This window comes from Nicotiana tabacum, chromosome 5 (assembly GCF_000715075.1).
Source record: "Nicotiana tabacum cultivar K326 chromosome 5, ASM71507v2, whole genome shotgun sequence".
Lineage (NCBI taxonomy): Eukaryota > Viridiplantae > Streptophyta > Magnoliopsida > Solanales > Solanaceae > Nicotiana > Nicotiana tabacum.
Window position 1 is genome coordinate 133,958,617 of NC_134084.1, and position 21,949 is coordinate 133,980,565.

Sequence of the window (21,949 nt, forward strand, 5' to 3'; positions counted from 1 at the left end):
TTCTTTTTAATTCACAGAAACCCTCAACCCTACTTCATTTCTCACCAACCGCCGCCTTTGAACTCTCAAACTCTCTCAAACACTCTTGAACCTTCCCTAACCCTAGCCCCCTCTCACCGTCTTCCACCTTAAACTCACCGGAATCCATGGCTTCTCAGGCTATGAGAGTCTTAAACTCACCTCCCTTTGCTCTTGTACACTTGGTACTTGAAGATTCGGGGTCTGACCTCGAAGGTTCTCACTCAGCTTTGCCGGCTCGAGGTTTCACGGCCATCTCCGGCTTTGCTCCGACGTATCCTGGTCTTATGAGCCTGTTCTGACTTCTCCGACTCAGATTGGAGACCTATTCAAAGCCTTTCTCATTCTAGGGTTCTTCTGAAACCCTAACACTTCGAGGTTTTCTCCGATTTTTCTTAGATCTGTTATATATCTATGCTCTACTTGAGTTTTCAAACCATTTCCCCAATTTCTTCTTTCAGAAATTATTTTTTAAGGTCTTTCTTTTCTAATCTAGGGTTTTCTAAAATGTTTAAGTGATTTTTGACTTTCCTTTTCCTTTACGTGTACTTGCTCCTATTGTGTTCTTGTATTCTTCCTTTTACCATGCTCCTGTATGACTATCTTACTGTGTTCTTCTATATGTGCTTTTCTGCTATAATTTTCTGATGTTTTTGTGTTTTTCTACTGTATTTTCCTACTAAGTTCCTAAAGTTCTTTTTTTGCCTTCTACTGAGCCCTGTTTAAGTTCCTTTTAGAAAACTCCTTAAGCATGTTTCTTCTACTATTCCTACCAGTATTTTTATTATGATCTGTGAATCTCTCTACTGTATTTTCTACCGCGTTCTTAAGTGTGCTTACTACTTTTCTTCTACTGAACTTTGTTTGAGTTCTTCTAAAAGAGCCTCTTAAGCATGTTTCCTCTGCTATTCTTATCAGTATTTTCCATTCTATCCTCTGAATCCTGCTACTGTTTGCATGTTACTTTGCTATCATGTTCTCTCATGAGTTCTGAAAGAAGCATGTTAGAAGCTTCAATTTTCTTTTGAAACCTCTACACATGTCTCTACTTAACTTGCTTGCCCTCTCCTTTATGTTTTCTGGTTTGTTCGAACTAGGGCTTTATTTCAAAGACCCCTTAGCTCTTTTAGACTGGTTTTAAACCTCTGAATAAGTTTGGATATCTTTGTTTTCATACAATGTTGAACCTTTTCTTTCTACTGATTTTACAAAGGCACAACAAGTTTCTTTCAGGTTTAACGTGTCTGTATGCTTTTATATGTGATGAATCTTTCTTCAAAAAGGTTTTCAAACTTATGATTGATTTAGAATTCCTTTTTAATAGGTCTAATTGATTTTTTGCTGATTTTCCTTAAGTTAAAATCTTTCCCATCCTTCTGACTTGGTTCATTCATACCAAATCTCGAACCTTGTGATTTACTGGCTGTTAACTGATTTTCTTTCCTTATTTGCACAAACCGTGTGTTGTCAAGACCCTATCCTTAAATAAACCTTTATGTATTTACCCCTTTTATGCTGGTTTGAAAAAGGTTTGATGAATCCATTTCCTTAATTAGTTTTGCCCGTTTGAAATCAGAATTCGTTAATTAGAGGGAAACCTTGTGTAATTGATTTTCAAACTATTTTCTTACCTATTTCTGCTTGCTTTCTACACTATAAAAATGGCACGACCCTTCTGCACCTTAATGCACTCTCAATTTAACACTTTTATACTACTCAAGTATCATAGTTTTCTAATCATAGCATTCTGACTATTTGCTTGCACTTTGGCTTCACAAGACTACTGCTTTCTTTTTTTGTTTCCCTGAAACTGGTATGTTCTAGTTTGATTCTCAACCTCATCCCAATGTGTTTATTTTACAGCTTCCACACCCCTGTCTGCTTTACTGCCTATGTTTAATGTAAATTAGCATATGTTTCTACTGTGAATCCTTGTACCCCTGTCCCCTTCTATGTGTTTGAGTTGAAGTTCAGAATATGGCAACATCCAAGTTGTTGCTCATGTCTAGACTTGATCCCTTAGGGGATCCTAACTCCCAAACAATGTGGCTAACAGGCTGGTTGGGGTGTGCCGACACTCCAATTGCTAGGTATGACCACTATCTTGTCTTGGCTTACCCGAAATCCCCTATATGCACTTACACTCTCTCTTAGATTCTAAGTTCTTCCCCCCTCGTATGAGCCTTGCTTTGGGACCTTGAGTTCCCTCTGAACTTGGACATTTGAGGGTTGGCCCTTCCACACTGCACTATGACTCATATTCTGCAATATACGTGGGTGTGAGCACTGCCCGGAGTCCATTTGAGACTCTTAGGGAGCTCTGACACATCCCAAGTAAGAGAAAGGCTTTGGATATTTGATCTTTGGAGTTGGTTCATTTCATATTTCAGACCTGGAGTCTGAATTAGGCTCCCCTTGGTTGTACTTTAATTTCTGATGTAATTTGCTTTTCTTATTCATTCTGGGATGTAATAATTTGTAATAACTTATGGGGTTTTAGAAGGGGAGGGTAAATCATGCATGCAAAAGGGGTAGATATCATGTTCATAGGTATTTATTATACTTTTGTAATCATGTCCTGCTTTCAATTTTGCGTTTTCATATAGAAATCATGTTTATAGGTTCTGCATTTTCATATAGAAATCTTGTTCATAGGTTCTGCATTTTCTTATAGAAATCATGTTTATAGGTTCTGCATTTTCATATAGAAATCATGTTTACAGGTCCTGCATTTTCATATAGAAACCATGTCTATAAATTTCTGCATTTTTGTATTATCTAGAAAACATGTCTATAGGTTCTACATTTCATAACGCTGTCTATAGGACTTCTTGAATTCTGCATATGCATGTATCACTAGGCAAACGTGTTCACAGTTTTTAATAATAAACAACATTTTAGATACCATGCCTATAGGACTCCTGCATTTTTATTTCGACTATAAACATTTTTTAAATCAGTAACGCTTAGAAAGCATGCCTATATGAGTAATCAATCGAATCTGAATCGTCTATCTCGCTTATAAGTCTAAAAAAATAGTAGTAATGTTGCTTAATATTTGCAGAACTTATGTTCCTGCAATTAATATGTCCTTTTCTTTAAAATCAGTATATTTCTGTTATGCATAGATATCATGCCTATAGGTTTCACCTAGGCAAGCTTTAGGGTAAAGGTTTTAACTGCACCAGTCTTTGATAATTACAACCAGCGGGCAGGCCTAATTCGGACTTCTTATCTGAAAATATGTGATAAATCAGCCTACTTTAACGTTTTTTTAGTTTAATTCAGATCATAACCAGTACATGCAAGACATGCTAAACAATCTGTCTTTAAGTTGAGGAGGCCTGTTTGAGCCTTTAAATGTTATGTGTTTTCCCATATCTGCTCTATGTGTTTTGTTTGTCACCCTAGATTTTGTCCTTTAAACCATAAAAGCACAATCTCCCTTCCCTTTAGGACTAGTAATCCAAATGCCTCCGGGACTGATAGGATTGGGACGGGTAAGAGCATTCAATAAGTAACAAAACTATTCCGCATTTTAATACCTTAATGGGGTAGGAAAGGGTAGATATGGATATGATGACCGGTGCGCTAATACCACGTGTAACCCCTCTTCTGAGGAGTGATTATCGGGTATTGCATTGATGTGATCCATATTATTTGTAAACCTAGGACTCTCTTCCCTTTACTTGTGTATTTTATTACTTTTCAGAATTTTCAAATTATTTCCTCAAAATTTCAGCTTTCTTTGTTTCTTCAAACTTTAATTTATTTGCAGCCATAATGTGACAATCCCTCATATTTGAAACTTTTATTTACTTACTTGTTACTTGTACTTAAAGTCACAATTGTAGCATGGCCGGAAACCACACTAGTGGATCCTGAGGGGTACCTAACACCTTCCCCTCGAGATAATTTCTAGCCCTTACCCAAACTCTGGTTTTCTAGATCAATTCCTTCCTAGTGTCCTAATGTACTTTAATCATTAGGTGACGACTTTTCAATTCAAACCCAATTCTCAAAAAGGGAACGAGTTGTCCTCTCAAATATCATAAAACCGATTTCGCGAGAAAAAGGGGGCGCGACAGCATGTCGACTCTGCTGGGGATATACTTTTAGGCTTTTACCATTTCAAGCTATTACTGTGACTTTACCTTTCTTCTGCGCTTTATTTGTTTAATACCTTTAAGCATTTAATTCCCTCTTCTACTGCAAAAACTAACTTGTCTCTTGTTTCTTTCCCTTGTTTCTTTCACTACTTTCCTTTACTGCACTCATTTATTACTGTTTTAAATTATTGTAATTATCACTTTATGAACGTGCAAATACGTGACAACTTGTTTTAATTATTGCATAAGCATGCTTTCAACATCATATTCCACTCGTGCCAAACAAATACCATAGCAACGCTTATAATGAGTGGTTGCGCTCTTCCGATATTATCACCCTTTAAATTCGGCAAAGGCGTATTTGCGGTAAAACCAGTCGATCAACGATGTAGTCGACGTTCCGTGCCTTTCCCTCTTGAGTTGTCCGCTCAAGGGTATCAGTCTAAAACCCCCTATAGAAACTTTACTCTGTTTAATTGGGCATGCATCATGGTCAAATCTAGCCGAGTCAGTTATGTTGTCCGCATAATGACTCTTTAAGATAGCCTTATCCAAAGTCTACTGGGTTTCCCAAAAACCCAAACGGACACTATCACGTTTTGTGCATTCATTTGGAGAACTAAACGCTTTTATGCCAATTATTGGTATTTAATAGTCGAGTCTGGTGGGGGTAAGGGCCTAAACCTTTTGTCTTGCAGAAACATGAGGCACGAAGTGTCCAGATTTGGCATGGTCACAAACATCCACCCAAGATTGCTAAGCTGGTGGGGGGATCTTCATTCCAGTGATCAGACTCTTGTCCGGAAATACCTAGGAAATCTACCTTCCCTCCTGGAGGTCCAACCCAACAACAAAATCATAGAAACTGCTACTCTGTTCTAGAATTATGATAGATTTGTGTTTTGCTTCGGAGAGATTGAGATGACACCCCTACTAGAGGAAATAGAAGGAATGGTTGTTATAAGATGGGAGACCCCGGGTTTGTTAATGCCGGAAAATCACAAGGGTAGAGGTTTTCTAAAAATGATGGGCCTAAAGAAGAATCCAGACTTGACATGTTTGAAGGAGTCCTACATTCCCTTTAATTATTTGTACGAGAGGTACGATCACAGCAAATCCTACCGTACTTATCCGGATGAGTTCGCCCTTACATCGTTGGGTCATATTCACTGAAGGGTCTTTGTCTTCATGTTCTGTTTCTTGGGGATGATAGTGTTTCTAATAAAGAAAGCAAGGATCCACACCAGGCTAGCCATGGTCACCAAAACTTTGATGAAGGGAACAATATCAATAATCTCAGCATCCCGGCAAGGGAGATAATCAACAAAGCAACAAACATCCCGGCAAGGGAGCAATTTAAGAACTTTTTCTCTTTCTTTCACTTTTACTTCTTAACTCGCTTTACCACTTGAGCCAATGCTCCAAAGGGTTCAATCATTTCATATACTTTCACACTTGGTAATATAACTCGAGTGAATGCTCCTCGAAGTTCAAAGGTCACAATTTCTTTCACAAGCTTTTCACAACATATGGAAATCATCACTAAGGCATGAAAAACACATCAAAATCAGGATATTCACAATGTAAAGACTCACGGTCATGCTATACACCAATGTATAGATACTCGTCACCATGCTTATACGTCGTACTCAACAATTATCACATAGAAAATAGGACTCAACTCCTAATCCTTCAAGCTAAGGTTAGACCAAACACTTACCTCAAACTTCCACGGCTAATTCAATCCTCAATTACCTCTTTTCCTCTCGAATTCGACTCCAAATCGATGGTATCTATACACAAATGACTTCATAACATCAATAAATGCTAAACAATTTGAATCCAATGCCAAATTATAGCCTCCCAAGTATTCTTCCCAAAAATTCAAAAATCGGCCCCGGGCCCGCTTGGTCAAAATACTAGGTTCGAACCAAAATCCGATAATTATTTCCAGAATTCGACCCCAAAACGAGGTCTAAGTCACAATTAATTAAAAAGCCCTAAATCTACCCAATTCCCTAATTTCTACCCTTAATTACGTGTTTTAGGCCTAGAAATTCAATAGATGTTGATGAAAATGGAAGGAAATAAGTTAAAGATTACTAATCCAAGAGTTTATGGTGAAAGGATGCTTCAAAAGTCGCCCTAGAACTTTGGAGAAGAAAGAGTTTGTGAAATTTTGGTGAAATCTCGTAATGGGTTATGTTTTGGGACTTTATAATAACTGGGCAGAATCATTCTTCACGTTTGCGATAAGCTCAACGCGTTCGCGATGAGTCAGGTCTGAAGACCTTCGCGTTCGCGACACTAGGCTCGCTTTCGCGTAGAACAAACTGGTGGCCCCTCCCCTGAACCCTACGCGTTCGTGAGTGGAAGGACGCGTTCGCGAAGGGTCTCCCCCCTGAGCTTCACGTTCGCGTCTCAACCTCCGCGTTGGCGAAGAAGAAACTGGGCACCTGGGATCTTTGTCATACGCGTTCGCGAGTGAGACCACACGAACGCGAAGAACAAATCCCTGGGCACAACAACAGAAAATCTGCAACACTTCTAAAGCCAAAAACCATTCCGAAACACCTCCGTAACACTCCCGAGCCCTCGGGGATCCTAACCAAAACCAGGCACTAACTCAACAACATCATACGAACTTATCCATGTGAACAAATCACCTAAATAATCTCAAAATCAATGAATCAAAGCTCAAAATCAAAAAAAAATTCCTCAAACTTCATCAAGTTTCCAATTTAGAAATTTAAGTCCGAAACACGTCAAACGACGTCCGATTTCAACCAAATTTTACAAGAAGAACTTAAAACATATATAAGACCTGTACTGGGCGCTGGAACCAAAATACGGGCCCGATACCATCGCTTTCTAATCAGATTTCATTTCTAATTTCCTTAAACATTTTCAGAAAACAATTTTACTTAAAAATTCATTTCTCGGGCTTGGGACCTCGGAATTCGATTTCGGACATATGCCCACGTCCCATATTTTCCTACGGACCCTCCGAGACCGTCAAATTACGGGTCCGGGTCCGTTTGCCCACAATGTTGACCAAAGTCATACTTATTTATTTTAACATCACTACTTAGCATTTTTCACAAAATTTCACATTTACGTTTTTCGGCTACGCGCCCGGACTACGCACGCAAATCGAGGCAACTCTAAATGTGGTTTTCAAAGCCTCTGAAGCACTGAATGGATAAGAAAACGGTGATGACCCCTTTGGGTCGTCACATTCTCCACCTCTAAAACAACTGTTCGCCCTCGAACGGACAGAAGAAGGAAGTACCTGAGTTGGGGAATAGATGAGGATAACGGCTCCGCATATCGGACTCGGACTCCCAGGTTGATGCCTCAGGAGGCTTACCTCTCCACTAAAAACAAACATAAGGGAAACTCTTGGATCTCAACTGACGAACCTGCCGGTCTAGAATAACTACCGGCTCTTCCTCATAGGACAAGTCCTTGTCCAACTTGACAGTACAGAAATCTAACACGTGGGATAGATCACCGTGATACTTTCGAAGCATGGACACATGGAACACTGGATGCACGACTGATAAGCTCGGCGGCAATGCAAGTCTATAAGTCACCTCTCCCACTCGATCAAGAATCTAAAATGGACCAATGAACCTAGGGCTAAGCTTGCCCTTCTTCCCAAATCTCATCACGCCCTTCATAGGCGACACTCTAAGCAATACCCGCTCACCAACCATAAAAGCCACATCTCGAACCTTACGATCTGCATAGCTCTTTTGCCTGGACTGAGCTGTACGAAGCCTATCCTGAATGATCCTGACCTTGTCCAAGGCCTCCTGAACTAGATCCGTACCCAACAATGGAGCATCTCCCGGCTCAAACCATCTAACCAGAGATCGACACCACCTACTATATAAAGCCTCATAAGGAGCCATCTGGATATTCGACTGGTAGCTGTTGTTGTAGGCAAACTCTGCTAAAGGCAAGAACTGATCCCACGAACCTCCAAAGTCAATAACACAAGCTCGGAGCATATCCTCCAATATCTGAATAGTCCGCTCGGACTGCCCGTCCGTCTGAGGATGAAATGTTGTACTCAACTCAACCTGGGTGCCCAACTCTCGTTGAACTGCTCTCTAGAAACGCGAAGTAAATTGCGTACCTCGGTCTGAAATGATAGATACCGGCACACCATGAAGGAGAACAATCTCCCGGATATAGATCTCAGCTAACCTCTCGGATGAATAGGAGACTGCCACAAGAATGGAATGCACTGACTTGGTCAGCCTATCAACAATGACCCAAACTGTGTCGAACTCCTTCCGAGTCAGCGGAAGTCTAGTAACAAAGTCCATAGTGATCCGCTCCCACTTCCACTCGAGAAGCTCAATCCTCCAAAACAATCCACCAGGCCTTTGATGCTTATACTTAATCTACTGACAATTTAAACACTGGGCCACATGTGCAACAATATCCTTCTTCATTCTACACCACCAATAATGCTGCCGCAAATCCTGATATATCTTTGCGGCGCCCGGATGGATAGAGTACCGGAAACTCTGGGCCTCCTCTAAAATCAACTCCGGAAGCCCATCCACATTAGGCACACAAACTCGACCCTGCAATTTCAAAACTCCATTAGCATCTAAGGTAACATGCTTGGCACCTCCACGCTGCACCGTGTCTCTAAGGACACACAAATGGGGATCATCAAACTGCTGATCATGGATACGCTCCAATAATGAAGAACGAGCAACTGTGCAAGCTAATACTCGACTAGGCTCAGAAATATCCAACCTCACAAATCGATTGGTCAAATCCTGAACACCCAGAGCAAGCGGCCTCTCACCGACTAGAATATAAGCTAGACTGCCCATACTGGCTGACTTCCTACTCAAAGCATCGGCCACCACATTGGCCTTTCCCGGGTGATATAAGATAGTGATATCATAATCCTTCAATAACTCCAACCACCTCCTCTGCCTCAAATTCAACTCCTTTTGCTTGAACAAATACTGAAGACTATTGTGATCAGTGAACACCTCACATGCCGCGCCATACAGATAATGCCTCCAAATCTTTAATGCGTGAACAATGGCTGCCAACTCTAAATCATGTACCAGATAGTTCTTCTCATGAATCTTTAACTGCCGTGAAGCATAGGCAATGACCTTGCCATCCTGCATCTACACTGCACCAAGCCCAATACGAGATGCATCACAATAAACAGTATAAGGCCCTGAACCTGTGGGCAAAACTACCACCGGTGCCGTAGTCAGAGCTGTCTTGAGCCTCTAAAAGCTCGCCTCACACTCGTCCGACCATCCAAACTGGGCACCCTTCTGGGTCAACCTGGTCATCGGTGCTGCGATAGATGAGAACCCCTCCAAGAACCGATGATAGTAGCCTGGCAATCCTAAGAAACTCCGAATCTCTATAGCTGATGCCGGTCTAGGCCAGTTCTTGACTGCCTCAATCTTCTTTGGGTCAACCTGAATACCCTTTACTGATACGACATGACCCAGGAATGCAATTGAACTCAACCAGAACTCACACTTCGAGAACTTCGCATATAGCTGACTATCCTTCAAAGTCTTAAGAACCACTCTGAGATGATGCTCGTGCTCTTCCTGGCTGTAGGAATATATCAAAATATCATCAATGAAGACTATCATGAACGAGTCCAAATAAGGCCTAAACACTCGGTTCATCAAATCCATAAAAACTGTTGGGGCATTTGTCAACCTGAATGACATAACCAAGAACTCATAATGCCCGTACCGAGTGCGGAATGCTGTCTTAGGGACATCGGATGCCCTAATCCTCAACTGATGTCAGCCAGATCTCAAGTCAATCTTTGAAAATACCTTGGCACCCTAAAGCTGATCAAACAAATCATCAATCCTCGGCAGTGGATACTTATTCTTGATTGTAACCTTGTTCAACTGCCGGTAATCAATGCACATTCTCATCAAACCATCCTTTTTCTTAACGAACAACACCGGCACACCCCAAGGCGAAACACTGGGCCTAATGAAACCCTTCTCAAGCAAGTCCTACAACTACTCCTTCAACTCTTTCAACTCAGTGGGGCTATACGGTATGGCAGGATAGAAATGGGCTGGGTGCCCGGGGCCAAATCAATGCAAAAGTCAATATCCTTGTCGGGTGGCATACCCGGCAGGTCTGAAGGGAAAACATCAAGAAACTCACGAACGAGGGCACAAAATCAATAGAAGGGACCTCAGCACTAGAATCACGAACATATGCCAAATAGGCCAAACACCCCTTCTCAACCATACGACGAGCCTTCACATACGAAATAACACTGCAGGTTGAATGACCAGGAGTCCCTCTCCACTCTAAACGGGGAAAATCCGGTAAGGCTAAGGTCACAGTCTTGGCATGACAATCCAAGATAGCGTGGTAAGGTGATAACCAGTCCATCCCTAATATAACATCAAAATTGACTATGTCTAGAAGCAACAAATCCACGTGAGTCTCAAGACCCCCAATCAGACTCGATTGACCATAATAGAATCACCCACCGGTGTATACATATAAATAGTAATACTCAATGAATCACTAGGCATGACCAGGTACGGTGCAAAATAAGATGACATATACGAATACGTAGACTCTGGATCAAATAGTACTAAAGCATCTCTATCACAAACCAGAATGGTACCTGTAATGACTACATCTGAAGCCTTATCCTCAGGCCTAGCTAGAAGGGCGTAACATCGGGGCTAGGCCCCACCACCTTGAACTACCTCTCTGGGATGGCTTGTTGCTGGCTGGCCTCCACCTCTGGCGGCCTGAGCTCCACCTCTAGGACCTCTACCTCCACCTCTAGCACCTTTACCCCCACCTTTAACTGGCTGGGCGGGCTGTGGAACACCTAGTGCCTTTACTATAACACGAGAACGCTGATACTAAGAGCTACCCGGTGCTCGAGGGCAAAACCTGGCAATGTGACTCGGATCACAACAAGTGTAACAAGCCCTCGGTTGCTGAGACTGCTGGCCCTGTCAACCTGAATGACCACCTCAGAAACTCTGAAGCGGCGGTGCACTGATGGGAGCTGGTGGTGCACTATAAGGCTGCTGATCAGAATAATGCGTTTGAGAACCACGACCACCTGAAGTACCATGTGAGACCTGGAGAGGTGACTGAAAGGGCCTAGGAGGATGGCCTCTACAATATGAATCTCTACCTCCAGACGAGATACCACTGAATTTGCCTGAATGACGGGGGCTTTAATCCGACCCACGACCACCTTCCTATGATAGAACCATCTCAACTCTGCGAGCCATATTGGCCACCTCCTGAAAAGTGATCTCACTCCCAGCCTCCTTGGCCATCTGAAGACGAATCGGCTGAATAAGACCATCAATAAACCTCCTCACCCTCTCTCTCTCTCGGTGGGAAGTATGACAAGAGCATGGCAAGCTAGATCGATGAACCTGGTCTCATACTGGGTGACCGTCATGGGACCCTGCTGGAGGCGCTCAAACTGCCTCTGATAGGCCTCTCTCTGAATAACGGGGAGAAACTTCTCCAGAAACAACACTGTAAACTGCTCCCATGTCAAAGATGGCGACCCAGCTGGCCTGGCTAGGCATTAATCCCTCCACCAAGTCTTGGCAGATCCCGACAGACGAAAGGTAGCAAAATCAACTCCATTGGTCTCAACGATCCCCATGTTCCGAAGAACCTCGTGACAACTATCCAGATAATCCTGGGGATCCTCGGTAGATGCACCGCTGAATATAAAAGTGAAGAGCTTGGTGAACCTATCCAACCTCCACAAAGCATCAGCAGACACAGCCGCTCCATCGCCGGTTTGAGCTACTACACTCGGCTGAACTGCTCCAGCTGGCTGAACCGCTAAAATCTGAATCTGGCGAGCCACCTGCTCCGGAGTGCGAGTAGTAGGAGTCTGAGCCCCTCCTCCAGCCTGAGAAGTGGCTGGTGCTACAAGAAGCAAACCTGCTCGGTGACACTCTCCATGAGGCCCACCAATCGGACTAGAGCATCTTGAAGAACTGGGGTGGCAATGAACCCCTCTAGGACCTGATCTGGGCCCACCGGAACTGCTGGGGCCGGAACCTCCTCCTCAAAATCAACCTGAGGCTCTGCCACTAGTGCTGCTGCTCGGGGCTGAGCTCTGCCCCTACCTCGGTCTCTCGCATGGCCTCGGCCTCGCCCTCTGCCCCTAATGGAAGCTATTGCTGGGGGCTCGGGCTGATGAGCGGTAGATGAGGAAGCGCGTGTTCTGGCCATCTGCGAAAGGATAAAGTAGAAATCCAATTAGCATTGAGAAACAAATCCGCAAGATAAGAAAGAACAAATGTGAAATTTTTCCTAACTTTGTAGCCTCTGGGGATAAATACAGACGTCTCTATACTGATCCCTCAGACTCTACTAAGCTTGTCTTTGAACTGTGAGACCTATGTAACCTAGAGCTCTGATACCAACTTGTCACGACCCGAATTTCCCACATCCGGGAGTCGTGATGGCGCCTACTAATGAGAGCTAGGCAAGCCAACCCTTAACTACCTTTCCATTAACTATTTTTATTTATTTATTTTTCCAATTTCCAGCGATAACATGAAAACAGTGGAATTAAATAAATAAGCAAAAGTCAACAATTTTTATAACTCAATACTACGTCTATCACAACTTTCAAAACCTAAATACCCAAAACCTGGTGTTACAGTGTCACAGACTGTCTAAGAGTCACTACAAACAACGCCTGAAGAGATACAATAAACTATTTCTGAACGAAAGAAAATAAAACATGGAATAGAGATAAAGGGATATGCCAGGGCCCGCGAACGCCTGCAGGTCTACCTTGGGTCTCCGGGTGGACTGAAGGAAGCCATCCAACTACTGTTCGTAAGCTGCTCTGGGATCTACACACAGTGCAGAGTGTAGTATCAACACAACCGACCCTATGTGCTGGTAAGTGTCTAGCCTAACCTCGGCGAAGTAGTGACTAGGCTAGGACCAGACTACCAAATAAACATGTGCAATTTATTTATATACAACGGAGAGGAAAATACATAAATAACCAGTAAATGTGGGAAGTGGAAACATGCTGTGGGGGAAATAACAGTTCCGAATAGAAAGCATCAAGTAAGGAAAGTAACAACATAACTAGAATATCATCAAGAATCAGAAATCAACATATTGCACGGCATCACCCTTCATGCTTTTACTCTCGTCCTCACCGAATCAGTCATATAATAACAATGTGCACGGCATCACCCTTTGTGCTTTACACTCTTTCCTCACAATAGCAAACAATGCATGACATTACCCTTCGTGCTTTTACTCTCTTTCCTCACCATATAGTCAATGATAATCGGTACGGAATGGTACATCGTACGGCACGACATCACCCTTTGTGCTTTACACTCTTTCCTCACCATAGCAAGTAATGCACGGCATCACCCTTCGTACTTTTAACGCTCTTCCTCACCAAACAACAATCACAAACAAAGGGGAAAGGGAGTAAACAAATAATAATAGAAATCCCGGAAAGGGAACACAATTAAATAGTTAAATCCCGTCAAGGGAACAATATCAATAATCCCAGCATCCCGGCAAGGGAGATAATCAACAAAGCAACAAACATCCCTGCAAGGGAGCAATTTAAGAACTTTTTCTCTTTCTTTCACTTTTACTTCTTAACTCGCTTTACCACTTAAGCCAACGCTCCAAAGGGTTCAATTATTTCATATACTTTCACACTTGGTTATATAACTCGAGCCAATGCTCCTCGAAGTTCAAAGGTCACAATTTCTTTCACAAGCTTTTCACAACATATAGAAATCGTCACTAAGGCATGAAAAACACAACAAAATCAGGATATTCACAATGTAAAGACTCACGGTCATGCTAGACACCAACGTATAGATACTCGTCACCATGCCTATACGTTGTACTCAACAATTATCACATAGCAAATATGACTCAACTCCTAATCCCTCAAGCTAAGGTTAGACCAAACACTTACCTCAAACTTCCACGGCTAATTCAATCCTCAATTACTGCTTTTCCTCTCGAATTCGGCTCCAAATCGATGGTATCTATACATAAATGACTTCATAACATCAATAAATGCTAAACAATTCGAATCCAATGCCTAATTATAGCCTCCCAAGTATTCTTCCCAAAAACCCAAAAAACGACCCTGGGCCCGCTTGGTCAAAATACTAGGTTCTAACCAAAATCCGATAATTATTTCCAAAATTCGACCCCAAAACGAGGTCTAAATCATAATTAATTAAAAAGCCTTAATTCTACCCAATTCCCTAATTTCTACCCTTAATTAAGTGTTTTAGGCCTAGAAATTCAATAGATGTTGATGAAAATGGAAGGAAATAAGTTAAAGATTACTAACCCAAGAGTTTATGGTGAAAGGATGCTTCAAAAGTCTCCCTAGAACTTTGGAGAAGAAAGAGTTTGTGAAATTTTGGTGAAATCCCGTAATGGGTTATGTTTTGGGACTTTAAAATAACTGGGCAGAATCCTTCTTCGCGTTCGCGATAAGCTCAACGCGTCTGAAGACCTTCGCGTTCGCGATGCCTTAGCACCTCGAGCCCTCGCGTTCGCGAGCTAGTGGCCGCGTTCGCGTAGAACAAACTGGTGGCCCTCCCCTGAACCTTACGCGTTCGCGAAGGGTTTCCCCTCTGAGCTTCGCGTTCGCGTCTCAACCTCCGCGTTCGCGAAGAAGAAACTGAGCACCTGGGATCTTTGCCTTACGCGTTCACGAGTGAGACCACGCGAACGCGAAGAACAAATCCCTGGGCACAACATCAGAAAATCTGCAACACTTCTAAAGCCAAAAACCATTCCGAAACACCTCCGAAACACTCCCGAGCCCTCGGGGCTCCTAACTAAACACAAGCACTAACTCAACAACATCATACGAACTTATCTGTGCGTTCAAGTCGCCTAAATAACCTCAAAATCAATGAATCAAACCTCAAAATAAAAAAAAATCCTCAAACTTCATCAAGTTTCCAATTTAGAAATTTAAGTCCGAAACACGTCAAACGACGTCCAATTTCAACCAAATTTTACAGGAAGAACTTAAAACATATATAAGACCTGTACCGGGCACCGAAACCAAAATACGAGCCCAATACCATCGCTTTCTAATCAGATCTCATTTCCAATTTCCTTAAACATTTTCAGAAAACAATTTTACTTAAAAATTCATTTCTCGGGCTTGGGACCTCGGAATTCGATTCCATACATATGCCCACGTCTCATATTTTCCTACGGACCCTCCGGGACCGTCAAATCACGGGTCCGGGTCCGTTTGCCCAAAATATTGACCAAAGTCAAACTTATTTATTTTAACATCAAAATTTAGCATTTTTCACAAAATCTCATATTTAAGTTTTTCGGCTACGTGCCCGGACTGCGCACGCAAATTGAGGCAACTCTAAATGAGGTTTTCAAGGCCTCGGAAGCACAAAATGGATAAGAAAACAGGTGATGACCCCTTTGGATCGTCACATGTATTCCTCTATAACGGGAGATGTTGGCATATCAAGTAACTTTAGTGTTCCAGATGAACATGCATGAAAATAAAGATAAATTCTATCATAAACAGTTTGTAGAAATTTTGTAGATAATTTGTAGAAACATTAAAATTCTGTATTTTCATATTAATTTTTCAAATGATATGTAGTTTTATTATAGAATAAATGTAGAAATTTTGTAGATATTGTGAAAATCCATACTGATATACGCCATAGTTAAATGAATAAAAGAATACAATTTTATGGTAGTAAATTATGCATCCGCACCTCATGCTTAGTTCTGCAAAGTCAAGAAGACATTTTGTGCATCCGCACTCAACTCACGTAACTTTACAAATCCACAAACAACTAAAAAATTGGTCATGTGCCTCACTTTACTTTACAATCCTCAAGCAACTAAATAAATGGTCATGTGTCTGGTTTTTGACTATAGCAACTTGATCAATAGATGAAGCACAACCTAATTTCAATTCCTCAATTCTGTGTCCCCGAAAACAAGACATTGTGAGTCTTATTTGACGCATTCCTCACATTCAACCTATTCTACAAATTCACGCCTCTTTAAATACAATACAACCATACTTTCTTGAATTTAAAGGTATAGCAATATATATAACTTAAAAAACATCTCTCCTCAGTACAAGTTAGCTCCAAAACAGATGAAGTGGAATAACAAGCTCCCATCAAAACTTTTAATACAAAAGCACAAAGCTCAAAAATAAATAAACAACAGAATACATTTTTTCTAAAATATTTCTACAATTTTTGCAATATAATGTATGTCACGTCTTCTTCTTCTTCTTCGAATTTCAATCTGAAATTCAGCCAAAACCAAGTCTAATCTTCACCAAAACCCCTCAAAATTGAGATATAAACTCCAAACCATATTCCCAATTATTTGCAACAACATCCAATCCAAACAAATAATGATTTTTGAAAATCCAAATTCGAAATCAAAGCTTCAAAGCTTTTTAATGGCTGTCAATGGTGGAATTGCTGCTCTATTTTCCTTTCCTCTTATATTATTGAAATTTGGGATTGAGAGATAGAGAGAGACGTAGAGAGAATTCTCAATTCTTTGCAACAACATCCAATCCAAACAAACAATGTCTTTTGAAAACCCAAATTCGAATTCAAAACTTCAAAGCTTTTTAATGGTTGTCAATGGTGGAGGAGTTATAGATTTTCGCTAGTTTTAGAAGAGGAAATGATAGGTGATTGAAGAGGAAATCGTGGAAATTTGGAGAGAGAAACTTGGGGTAGTGGGAATATACGGTTGAGTAAAATTAGGAGACTAATTAATACTATTAAAATTCTAAAATGGTACATAAATGGTAATTAGGTATATAGAAGGTAATTATATTAAAAGTTAAGTATGCAGGTTAATATAATTTACTATATAACATATGAATGTAAAAATGGCTAAACACCAATAGTCAGCCCAAAAAGTGACCGGTGCAACTAATTTTTGTAGTAACATTAGTCTCACTAGTTCGAATTGCTGTAACTTATTTCCATTGCTATCCAATTAAGGTTTCCCTACTATCTTGTTTATTTGAATGATTCAACCAACCAATCCATTGCGTCTGAATCCTAAACTAGTTAAGTCTCTTGCTAATTATGTGAGAAAAGGAAAAACTAAATCATGTTTTCTTTGTACTTCAGGAAGTTGCATCAAACGAATTTGGTTATGGGAAAAAGAACAAAACTATTATACCATTTAGAAGACCAGAACTTTATTTTAATAATGGAAAAGAAGAACCAAAGAGTGGTAAAAACTTAGCCATGCTGAATGAGTACATGAAACTATATTGATTTACCATGATAAATTGTACTATTAAATTAAGGTGAAAAACATGTCTGAATTAACTACTAGTAATAAGTTTCTTTTACCACAAAAGAGTAACCATGTTTTGTGAAGACATGAACAGAACAGGTAAGTTTTTTTAACCACAAAAGAGGTACTGGGTGGCCCACCAACTGCCAGACCGAAAGCGGGCGAAATAGGATTGCTTCAAAACAAGTAATTGCACATTCGATTCTCTCCTTAAAAGGAAAATGCAAATCCACCTACTACTTTTTAGCACATTGTTTTTTTTTTTTTTTTTTTTTTGTGTGTGTTATTCGCACGCCCCAAAACTCTGAAGGTAAATAACATGAAACAATTATATTATTTAGTAGACGAGATTAAATTTGAGGAGTCTGTAAATTTCAGAAAATAAATTTACCTTATCATATCATATACTTCAAATGAAACTAATAAAGTTTAGATGGATGGGAGTATTCTTTTCACCAGTTTTGTAGGACACACAACCAAAGTTCAAACTCTTTTTCCGTTTTCTTCATAAGCATACTTAACAACGATATATTATAATATACTCTTTCTTAGAATAAAATAATGCAGAAAGCGAATTAATTATTACTACGTAATTTCAACTGATAAAACAAAGGGTAGGACGTGCAATACATTCTCGAAGTGGAAGCGTGGTATCCTTTCAGTCAACAAGGACAAATGATATCTCACTTTGTCTTTCTTCTTTCTATACTCCATTTGTTTTCCTCTTTGATTTCCACCTTTTAAAACCCCAATATTGTGGTCCTCATTTCCCTCAAACAGAAACCTGTAAATCAAATAATGAACCCAAATGCACTTCTTATGGCCTGGACAAACGACAACTCAAGTCACATCCACAGTACAAAATCCCCTCTTTTGCACTTGTCATTTTACTGGGGCAGAGACACTGTTTTTCTCTTCCCAGGTTGGCCTGGAAATAGCCGAGGAATGTATGCTTTGGGTTTGATATTTGTCTTTGTTTTGGCTATTCTGGTTGAGTTTTTCGCAAACCTCAAGTTAGTAAAACCAGGATCGAACCGGGCGGCAGCGGTTTTCTTCCAGGCTGGGGTCCAAGCAATTCGAGCCGGGTTTGCTTATATGGTAATGCTGGCTGTTATGTCCTATAATGGAGGAGTTTTCATTGCAGCCATTTTGGGCCATGCAGTTGGTTACGTGATTTTTGGAAGCCCGATTTTCAAAAAGGATATGGATAGATAATTGTGTAATTTTTGGAAAGAATGTAATAATTTAACTTTTTAAGCATTGGTTTTTTTTATTAAAAAAAAAAAGAAAACAATATAAAGAAAGAATGAGGGATCAACACAGAGATTAGTGTTTGTTCTGTTATTATTTCCAGTTTTTTGATTGGTTTTTGGCCATTCAAGAGAAATTTGAAGCTTGCATATCGAATAAATGTTTATGTGCCAAGTATGAATAAAAGTGGCAATTTTGTATGGATGAATTCATCAGGAAATGGATGGACAGGAACGTGAGTTGAACATTTTCTAATTAGATAGACCATTTAATACAATGAAAGCAAGTTAGTACTACCGTATTTCCTTAAAAATAACTATATGACATTGAGTTTCTAGCAAAGGCTGGCTTTTGGACCGCGGTAACTTTTTAGAACTTATGTGTTTTCCTTTCACTTGCTATTTTCACTACTGATTGATGATGACTTGAAGAAAAACCTGGTATTTGTGAAATTCATGTGTGTTCATCGTGTAATATGACCCCGGATATTATAGGCCTTTTTTGGGCGTGCAAACAAAGCCTCACATTGGTAGCTGAAAAAACTGAAAGCTTACATATAAGGTATAGAGAGATTTCTTAATGATGTGAGGCCTTTTGAAAAAAACTGTACAGGTTTCGACCAAAGCGGACAATATCACACTATGTTAAGAATAGAGAAATTTTTAGAAACCACTATTGTTTAGTGGCTATTAACTTGCTATAGCTACCATTTACTTAATTACTTCCTATAGCTATCTTTTCAGTTGTTATTGAATGTATTCGATGTATTCAAGCTATTGTATTCATGAATACAGTAGCAAAACTCGATGGAAAAATAGGGCAGTCTAGCTAACATAGACTGTATTCACGAGCTGTATTCGTGAATACAGTTACGAAAATCTACGAAAAAATAGCTCTCTTCAGCTGTTTAAAAACGGTAAGTGAATCAAATAATGTGATAGACTCCTAATATAAATCAATAAACTCAATTATAACAAGCAAATTTGTATTTCCAATTATTGAAAAGATTTCTCAGACGACCCCAAAATAGAGCAATCTTCAGAGATTCAGTCCATCCTTTTTTCTTGTGGTATCTGTGAGCACGTGATTTTTGCCCTATAGGAATTACTCCCATAAAATCTAAGAAAATAAAATTTTCCCATTATTTGCAATTTTATAGATTTTTTCGTAGAATTTTTTGTTAATTGTTTGCATTTTTCTGTGCATGTTTATTTTATTAAAATCATGAAAAAGTACAAAAATATCATGCATTGCATTTAGGTTTTATTTTACAGTTGCAGGATTAATTAGTTAGTTATTCGTTTTGTTAAAATTGAAAATCACAAAAATTGGCTTACTTTTACATTTTTAGCTTTTAATTTTAGAATAGTAGTTTTTCTTTTTTGATTTAGGATTAAATAGTTTTTCATAATTTTTATAATAGATAATTAGTTAATTTTATAAATTAGATCAAGTTAGGATTTAATTTAGGATTTTTAATTAATGAAAAAGAAAAGAAAAACAAAGAAAAGAAATAAGGAAAAGAAAATGAGGAAGAAAGGAAGCCTATTCTTAAAAAACCTGAAATTGGGCCAAAGGGAAGTTCTGAAGCCCAATTCTCAACCCAAACCACTATTAGCCCAATCCCTAACATAAAACCGCCCGGCCCAATCGAGTTTGACCCGCTCCACTTCCCCAAATATAACCTTAACATTAGAAACAAAAGACCTAACCCTAAAGCATAGAGACCCAAAATGGCGCAAGAGTTCTGTTCATCATCTCCCTCATCTGATTCAACCCCAACTCACATGCGCCCTTATCGCACCACGTCATCAAGATTCTAACAGCCTCTGACAGATTTTCATCTCCTATGTGCGTTCTTGTGAATGAATTCCGAAAAATGGGGACCGTGGATTGATTTTAAATCGATCCTCTCTCTCCATCTGCCCGGGTTCGTTCAAGAAGAATATTATGGGATTTTTCTTGAAGAAGGGAATATAAGCTTCGAGGGAGAACTATATATATCAAAGCTTTTGGTTTATGAAAAAAAAATCGTGTAAAAATTTTAGGGGTTTTGAGAGTTCCTTTCTTCTTTAGTTTTCTTCAATTTTTTTTTCTTTCTTTGTCGATTTTGGTTGAAAAGACAGAATAAAGAAAAGAAAAAAAAAGCAGAAAGAAAAGAGTCCAAGTCTCATTTTTCAATTTTAATTCATCTCGAGAAAAATAAAAAATGACCAAAAAAACAGATTTCTCTTGATTTCTTGTTCTAAAAATTGGAGCTTGATTGAAGTTTGAGTTGTTGTTCGCGTTTGAGTGCTGAGTCCCGGCGCATGTTTCAAATTTCTGTCTGAGTTTCACGATTTCTACTCAAAACTGTTGCTATTTTGTACTGGAATTATTAGCTGAGCTCTACTGCTTGTTTGCTTAAGAGCTTCTGTCGCTGCCTTCGAAGTGTATCGATTTTCATACAGAGGATTAATTTAAAGCTCATTTCAGGTTCATTTTTGTTAAATCCTCTCTATTTTGGTTTATTTATTATGAATCGAGTTTTCTTTATATTTTTAAAGGAGCTATTAAGATGGGTTTAATCAATGATGTCTTTTGGGGGTTTGATATTTTCCCTGTTTAGTTCATATAAGTGTGGCTTTGTGTTGTTTTCTTTTTCAGTTCTTTTTGTTAGTTTCTGGGTAATGTTCAAGTGAGCTTCAAAGTTAAATTTGATTTTCTTATTGTTGTTGCATTATTATGGTGGATCTTCACTGTTTGAGACCTTTGTTAAGAATAGAATAATACTTAGTTTGGTTTCTTTCGTTTAATTTCAGTATGATCTGGGACTTGGCCATGGTAAATGCTAATCGGCAGGGCCTATTTTCTTTTTGTTGTTGGTTAGATTAATTTGTCGTTCAGGTTGGTTGTGTATATGAAGTTGTCACAAATTGGGCGAGGGATCTGATTTGATCTTCTCGATTAGTCTAACACGGTGGTTGAATGTAACTGGCACTGGTTTCTTGGTGATTATAGATTGACGAATATATTAGTAATTATAGGGAGTGATTAAAAAAATTCACAGATACATATGTACTTCACTTCATATTGGGATATAGGAATTGGTTGCTTGTTCTTTGAAATGAACTACTAATTAAAATTTGCTGAAAGCATCTAGCTATGGTAAAAGTTTTGATTTAAGGAGATCAATGCCTCTGAAGGCTTGT

The 21,949-nt window shown here is 39.7% G+C and overlaps 1 protein-coding gene across 1 annotated transcript; it reads left to right on the top strand.

The window, feature by feature from the left end:
• Positions 1-17,578: 17,578 nt before the first annotated feature.
• On the top strand, positions 17,579-18,722 carry LOC107783303 (copper transporter 1-like). The gene is made up of 2 exons (XM_016604275.2): positions 17,579-17,606; positions 18,430-18,722. The coding sequence occupies exons 1-2, from the start codon at positions 17,579-17,581 to the stop codon at positions 18,720-18,722; spliced, it is 321 nt and encodes a 106-aa protein (XP_016459761.2).
• The last annotated feature ends 3,227 nt before the right edge of the window (positions 18,723-21,949 follow it).